This window comes from Daucus carota, chromosome 1 (genome assembly GCF_001625215.2).
Source record: "Daucus carota subsp. sativus chromosome 1, DH1 v3.0, whole genome shotgun sequence".
Lineage (NCBI taxonomy): Eukaryota > Viridiplantae > Streptophyta > Magnoliopsida > Apiales > Apiaceae > Daucus > Daucus carota.
This window is the reverse complement of record NC_030381.2, coordinates 1966559-1974715: the sequence shown is the minus strand read 5'-3', so window position 1 is coordinate 1974715 and position 8157 is coordinate 1966559. Positions and strand designations below refer to the sequence as shown.

The following is an 8157-nucleotide window of genomic DNA, read 5'->3' as shown; positions in this document are numbered from 1 at the left end:
TTTATGACAAAAAATAATGATCTTCTTAATATTTAATAATAAATATTACTCTTTGATGACTATTATCGTAGAAAGTCAAAATCAATAAACACTGTCTAGAAATTAGAGTAAAGTTCTAGCCATCATTTTATTGAAATCCTCCTAGTTCATTTATATTCTGTAAATAAAATATGTTGTAAAATATGTTTCATAAATATCATTATTTTAATAAAATTTTACCAGTACTATATATTTACAAGTACAATATGTATATTCTATAACATGAACGTGTATGTTCTGCAAACTAAACATGTTTTATAAAATAATATATTTTACAATATTCTATTTGTAAAATATATGGAATACTTGTAAAATATATGGGAGTCACAAGATTTTCAATAAATTAATGATGTTTGTAAAATATTATTTGAACAATAATATATTTTAAATGCAGAACACGTATTTATTCTAAGAACTTCAATGAAACAGTGGACTCCATGTATAACTTAACTCCTACAAATTAATTAGAAAAATGTGAATAAATCTAATAATCAATGATATTGATAGCATATATATTATTTTTTAAACTATTATTCCCATGTATTACATCAGCAAATAATTAAGTGAATAATTAGTTGCCGATAATATATACTACACGCATGCTTAACATTAATTTGGCCGTACCTCTGACATTGACTTTATATTTAACAGAAAAATGGCTCAAATAATTGACATTTATCTACAGCTCCCCAGTTCTCATTGCTTGCTCTCTCTATATAACCATACTGCGCCACTATTTTTTGTCTCTCCCCTTCTTCTCCTCATCCCTTAAACACAAAGACAAATGGAATTTCCAGTAAGCTACAAAATTTTTTCCTTCCCCAAATTCATACACAACACATTACACTTTCTCCGTTCAATAAAAGACTTCGTATTCACAATACTCTTTTTCCATCCGTGTGCCCAAGATATATATTTGTCGACACGATTCAAAACCCGACACGAGGTGCCAACTTTGTTGGATGTTCTAACACGGGAGCTTTTACCTGTGGTAAAATACTCGGAGCTTGTCGACCCTCCACAAACCTGTGCGGTGTGTTTAAATGAGTTCTCTGGCTGCGAAGAAATACGAAGACTGCCGAATTGCCAACACGTGTATCATCGGAATTGTGTGGACCGGTGGATGGATCATGAGCAGAAGACGTGTCCGTTATGCCGGACGCCGTTCATTTCCGATGACATGCAGGCGGCTTTTAATGAGAGGCTTTGGACTGCTTCTGGAATCTCCGATTTCTACTAGGAATATTATTTAGTCGGGACTTCGTTTTTATGTACTCGTACGCTAGAATCTTTTATTCTCAGAGATACTTGTAATATTCCATCATCGATATAAGAAAACAAAAAAAAAATTGAATCACGAAAACTTGATTGTTCAGCACCTAGATGTACAGTTTCGACATTTCATATTTAATCGGTTTAATCAATAATCAGGTATGAACTCTAAATCACGTGATTTTTTAAAAGTAAAAAGCTATAAGATTTAACATTTTATTCTTTCTACGTTGAAAACGTTAGATTATCATACGTCATTAACTAATATATGAAACCATTTTTCACAATTTTATTATTCACAGATATTACTTCTAAATGTTGTGAGATTTGGAGCCATTTCTCTTACTTTTAAATATTTCATTTATCTTACTTTCAAATATCGTGAAATTTGAGACCGTTTCTCTACTATAGCGTGGAGATCATTATATAGAGAAAATTTGATAAAATTATATATTTTATTTAGGTGGTGTTTGGCAAACACTTAAAAGCCCGGCTTCCGGGATTATAAGTTATGAGTACTTATTCGTACCGTTTGTGTAATAAGTCAAGAAGCACTCATAAAAAGCTAGGAATGCTAGCTTTTGTCCCAGAGTTTCTACTTATTTCCCAAACACTTTAATCACTTATAAGTCTTGTTTTGTTTCTAACTTCTACTCCACTTATTTATTTTAAACAATAAGCACTTATTTTAAAGTCACCCAAACGGCCCCTTAGTATTACTACTTTAAAGAATTTTTTATGTGAAGTAACTAAGGAACTTGTAATCTATATTTTCCTTTACGTAGATGTACTTTGGTCATCTACTTGTTTGTCTCGTATCAACATTTCAGTTACCTTACATTCTCTTTCGTTTTCTATGTCTTGTATATAAGATATAGGCTCCATGTGTGCGGCCAAAACGAGTCCCCGAGCATATATAACTAGTTTATGTCGATTAATTAGTTTGACTTTTTTTAATTTATTCAAGCATAAGAATTTTTCCTCGTTAAATTAAAGGCCGTACAGAGCCAAATGACCGCTTTACACCATTCTCGCTGTTTTTAGTAGTAATAATTGTTACCATTCAAAATATAACGCAAAACATAAGAAGATCGAGAAAAAATAGCAAGAAAGTATGTATAAAATGGATAAGTGCATTAATATTAATAGAAAACACTCACCCCCTCTCAGTATTGTAATCCCCATTTTATTATATATTTTTCTGAAAAAGTTGTCCCGATAAATTTATATAGTGAATTCTAGGTAAAATTTATAACTGTTCCGGAATTTTTCACCACTTCCGGAACAGTAGACAGATAAAAAACTGGAATGCATAGATTCGACTGATCAAAATGATCGGTTAAAGTTAAATTTGTTCTTTTACGCGTTATTTCAACTATCTTTGTTTTCAAATTGATAAGATCGTTTTTAATAATTTCATCCGGCTAAATTTGATTATTTTTACGGTAAATAAAGACCGGTTAAAATTCGCAATCGATTTAGCAGTTTTTTCTATGACGTGTACTGTTGTTGAGGGAGGTTGAAATCCTTAAACTAACCTATATGGAGGCTATTTACAGTATAAAAGTAGCTGACTATAAATTCAACTTGTTTACATTTGTTGGTGATGTTTCTGATTATTTTTGGGCGTCATTTTCGTTCGTGCATTTTAATTTTAATATTTCGAACACAGCCGTCCTTGAACACAGCTTAAAAGTTGAAAAACAGAATAATGTCTGGGGTCAACGAAAGCGATTAGCAAACTAATTATATACTGTACTGTATTAGTGTTGTATCAAGAGCTTAAGAAAAGCTCATTTGATTTAGTCAAAGTTAATCCTGTATTAATACTTCTGGTTCAGTTTCCGTACATTCTTTGTTATGGCCGGCTAATAGTAAATTCATTATTTCTTTGGAAAACTTAAGCTGCAACGAATAAAATCGATCAAATTTACAGGAAATAGTCTCAATGTCACTGTGATATCTAAAAAGTAGAATTCCTAAACTTATACTCCCTCTCCCTCTGTCCCCTCATTTCTTTAAATTATTTTTTGACACGTTTTTCCACACTCATTTAAAATATAGTTTCATAATATATTTTTAAAATTATTTTCCTCTAAATAAAAGTTTGATCTTTAAACTTTTATTAAAAAATAAAATTTCAAAAAAAAAAGTTATGAAACTATGTTTTATAGGAGTCTCAAAATACGTGAAATACGTGAAAACAGTGTACGTAAACTACCACGGGGAGGGGGTATGATTAATTTGTAAAACTATTCTATCAGAGAATTGTATACGCAGATCTGCACTATTGACCATTAGTATGAGTGTATGACTATCAGTATAACTTTTTTTTTTGCCAGAACTATTATTAGTACTAGTATAACTTTATAAGTACTGTCGAGTGTCGACTATGAAACATGTCAGTTATGTTCGTTTTCCAAATTATTAGTGGGCCTGTTGATCGGCCTTTAAGTTGTAAAAAGTCCAGCAATCATAACATACACGGGCTTGAAACTTTTTCCAAAATTGCCGGTCCATCATCTGTTTAACTATGCGGGAAGTCTAACCTGTTCCGAGAAAGTAAGCTTATATAACTCTCACTTCTATACTTCTATTTGTATTCTCGGGTTTGCGATAAATTCAAACTTTAAAAATATTAAAGGGAAAATATATTGAAACGTCCTTGAACTATTCCACTTTTATTCGATAGGTCCCTGAACAAAAAATTCCCCAAACCGGGTCCTTTAACTTTTCAAAATTTTGTATCAAGTCCTTCCGTTAAGTAGATTCTAACGGACGTTAGAATCTTTGCTGACATGGCGACACGTCACCAGTTGATCCACCAGAATTTTTTTGACATGGCGACACATCACCAGATGATTTGTACATACTGCCATCATCATTCTCACTCTCTCCAGCACAATCTTCATTCCACTCTTGTGCCAATACATTTTAAACACTTTATAACCAAGATCACTTCGAACATACTTTTGAAGTATGAAAATAGATAACACGATTGAAAACATACTCGACCTTACCTCCATTGTAGTATTTGATGCCACGCTCTTGCACGATCTCACTTCCGTGATGAATGTACAAGGTGATTTCGGCCATCATGTCTGTGAATAGATGGCGAGATAGTTTGTGATGATAGTATGTATTTAGTGTAGTGCGTTTGTGTATAGAAGCTGCCCAATCTAATTTATTGATTAAGAACCCTAATTCCCTTTAATGGAACCCTAAAACCCTCTTTGTAGATTGAAAGAAATGAGTGAATTGGGAGATATAAACGCGCTTATAAACTCACATGCAGGGCATGTGACTTGTTTTTTAAATTTAATTTCAGTTTAATTTCATTTTTCTTTTAATATATGTACAATCAGCGCCATGTCAGCGATGGATCAGCATTAGTCGTCGCCACATCAGCAAGATTCTAACGTCCGTTAGAATCTACTTAACGGAAGGACTTGATACAAAATTTTGAAAAGTTAAAGGACCCGATTTGGGGAATCTTTTGTTCAAGGACATATCGAATAAAAGTGGAATAGTTCAAGGACGTTTCAATATATTTTCCCAATATTAAATTAGAACTCGGTAAATTTCAACCGACCCTGCCATACATTCCTCGACTGTTATTCAAACTTACCTAAACTAGGCCACCGTAAAATTTTCATCCCAAACATATTCGCGAATTTACATTACTCCATGGTAAGCTCTGGAATTTTCAGGCGAACTCATCGAACTCTCAGATGACGAATGGCTGATCACAGATATGCTTCTATTAGAAGTATGAGAACCGAGAATAGAGCTTCTTGCATTGATGTCAAAATCAAAACAAACTACACTACCAAGTGCCAAGTGTCCTTTTTATTCCATTATTTCTTTATATTAAACTCCATTAACCATCACATTTCACATAGTACAATGCAACAAACCATTTTAGTATAAATACAAGACTTGAGAAATTTCCACTTAAGTGTTTTTCTCAATGTCTTCTGATCTCTTTGTGTACGATCCCTCTTACTTTTCTTCCGACTCATTTTCTCCTTACAATGAGGCTGTTTCCATCAATGAAATTCTCCAAACGTTACCAGATGATGAGAATGAAATCAATGAGCTTGCAGCTACACTTTTTTCTTCTTCTTCAGCATCACCACCTGATCATCAGATGGAGAATCTGACTATTTCTCAAGAAACCCATGTGGGAAACACTAATGGGCTCACAGATTATGAAGTTTTGGATGTGAAAAGTGAGGATTTTCAGAACCCTTTTGGCTTTTCTTATGGTTATGGTGGTTCTTTTGGTACTAGTGGTGGTGAGTGTGAGAATGCAGTGAAGATGATGCAGAGGAGTTTTAGTAGTAAGCCTCGGTTCTTGTACCAACCTTTCATGGGATCCTCCAGTTTTGATTATGGCCAAGAATTTAGCTCTCCTGGAAACAGCTCAATGAAAATCAGAAAGGTCTGCAGCACTGGTGATTTACAGGTCAGTTCTTTCATTTATTTAAAACTAATTTTACCTGGGCTCTAGTCCCGACAAACACATGTCGTAACATATCAAATAATAAATTAATCATGACTCGTAATAATCGGAGTCATCATTCAATCTTGACTCTCGTAATAATCAGAAGTTGATTCATGGTTCACAGAGTCATATTAATTTGGTAATTTACGACATGTGTTTATGTGGGACCCGAACATTTTTACATTTTCGAAATTTTGAAATCAACATCAGAAGAGTAAGAAAGAGTTAGCTTTAGGGGACAGAGGAGAGTTGTGTTTCATGTTCTGAAGCTATACATCATAGCTGCTGAATTATTTGTGGTCCAATATTCAGAGTATCAAAACAAGGGAGAAGTTGTCATGTAGCCCACTGGGAACAGAGAAGTCTTTCATAGAAGAAGCCAATACAAAAGTGGTGAAGTACAGTGCAGAAGAGAGGAAAGAGAAGATTGATAGGTACAGAGCAAAGAGAGCCCAAAGAAATTTCAACAAGACTATTAAGGTACTTGATTTTTATCATCATCCATAAGTTTAATTATGCACATTATTCAGCATTGATTTATATGTAATTCTGTTCTTGGAATAGTATCAATGCCGGAAGACATTAGCAGACAATAGGCCGAGGATACGTGGCAGGTTTGCGCGCAATGATGAAGCTCAAGGGAATCCAAAAACTGTGAATTTTAATCGCTACGAAGATGCAGATGATTATTCATGGGTAATATTGCTAATCTTATTTACTTTACGAGTGAAAATCATGATCCCGTCCCCAATCTTGTAGTCTAGTGGATATCCCGAGTGGCATTGTAGCAAAATGTAGATGGTCTTATTATAAGAGATTTTTATTTTTGTTAATATGTATAGGCAGAAGAGCTTAGGAGAGGAGATGAAAGCAATGAAGCAGTTTTCGACAGCAGTGCTTCCTCTTCTTCACAGTTTCAGTGCTTCAGCTATCACTGATCACAGTTAAAGTTTGAGCTTTCATTAGATTTTGGTTGATGAGAATAGCGAGATTCAATGTGGAAAGAAGACTTTATCAAGTTATGGCAATAGCTAGCTAGTAGTTCTTGTTATCAAGTTATGAGAATATTTGTTAGGCTAGCAGTTAGTTTCTTTTCTCTTGTTTCCAGCAGAGTTTATAATGTACTGTACCTGAAGATGCCTGCACAAACTTCTCTTCTGTTATGAATCAGACTTTTTTCAGTCTCTTTATAATTTCATATGTTTTTATGTCGCTATCTTGAACGGAGGGTGACAATATCAAATACGACTGGACCGACCCGAACTTAAAACCTGATTTAATAAGACAAACCTGATCTGAAAATCATCTGACCGACGCAAAATTGGTCTGAAATGACAAATCATTTCATTCTTAAAATTTAAAATTTCAATTCAAGTGATTTTATCTAAATCCAAAATCGACCAGTTTGCAAACATGAAAACGACTTGTCATCCGAAGTTACCATCCCTATCTTGAGCATACATGACATGCGTTGTGCTATTTAAATGGATTACTATAGCACAACGGATTACTCACACGTATGCTGTTGTGCGGACAAATACTCATTTTGGCTTTGAACTCTCAAAAACTTGCAATTTTTGTTGCGAGAAGTATTTCATCAAACATCACAAAATCAAAATCATGCAGGGAATTTTATGCTTATTTGTTTGAACACATCGATATACAGTCAAAGAGCTAGCATAATCAACTGGACCTCTGTAACGGCCTTATTAAACACCTTACACCTCCCCCGAGAAACTACTCCACTTCGATAACAATAATCATCAGAAGAAAAACACAATTTTTACTGCAGATTGTGCTTATTGTTTTAACGGTCTTTCTAATATGTGCCCATTACCTAATGGCACACAATAAGCACCAACTCTCATAAAAATGGCTTGTTTTGATTGGTGGAATTGATGTGAATGCAGGGGGACCATTATCATTTATTACCCATCCACCAATCAAAAGCTAGTATTTTCATGGGAGTTAGTGACTATTGTGTGTTTATGGACACCATAGAAAATTCGTTGTTTTAAATATCTTAAATAAAGAGATCAGGAGACGGAGGATATATATTTATTTAATATTGTTATGGAATAAGTTGTACGGATATAAGCATAAATTTATAATCCGTCTTTTTAAGTAAGGATTCGAAAACTAGAGAGTGCTCTGATAGCAACTGTGTTTTAATGGAGAGTATCAATAATTATCGGATTGAAATAAAAATTTAAACTAAATAGACTAATTTTGACAAAATCTTAAAAGAGTTTTTCGATTATAATATTGTCGGTGTGCTTAAAATACAAACAAATAATTTAAATAGCTATTTATCAGAAAAATCATGCAAACAGTTTACA

The 8157-nt window shown here is 33.6% G+C and overlaps 2 protein-coding genes across 2 annotated transcripts; both read left to right on the top strand.

The window, feature by feature from the left end:
- Positions 1 to 738: 738 nt before the first annotated feature.
- On the top strand, positions 739 to 1410 carry LOC108200371 (brassinosteroid-responsive RING protein 1-like). Its single transcript, XM_017368498.2, has one exon. The coding sequence runs from the start codon at positions 824 to 826 to the stop codon at positions 1277 to 1279; it is 456 nt and encodes a 151-aa protein (XP_017223987.1). The 5' UTR covers positions 739 to 823; the 3' UTR covers positions 1280 to 1410.
- A 3623-nt stretch (positions 1411 to 5033) lies between these two features.
- LOC108198645 (zinc finger protein CONSTANS) lies at positions 5034 to 6991 on the top strand. The gene is made up of 4 exons (XM_017366420.2): positions 5034 to 5779; positions 6131 to 6298; positions 6383 to 6514; positions 6661 to 6991. The coding sequence occupies exons 1-4, from the start codon at positions 5282 to 5284 to the stop codon at positions 6754 to 6756; spliced, it is 894 nt and encodes a 297-aa protein (XP_017221909.1). The 5' UTR covers positions 5034 to 5281; the 3' UTR covers positions 6757 to 6991.
- The last annotated feature ends 1166 nt before the right edge of the window (positions 6992 to 8157 follow it).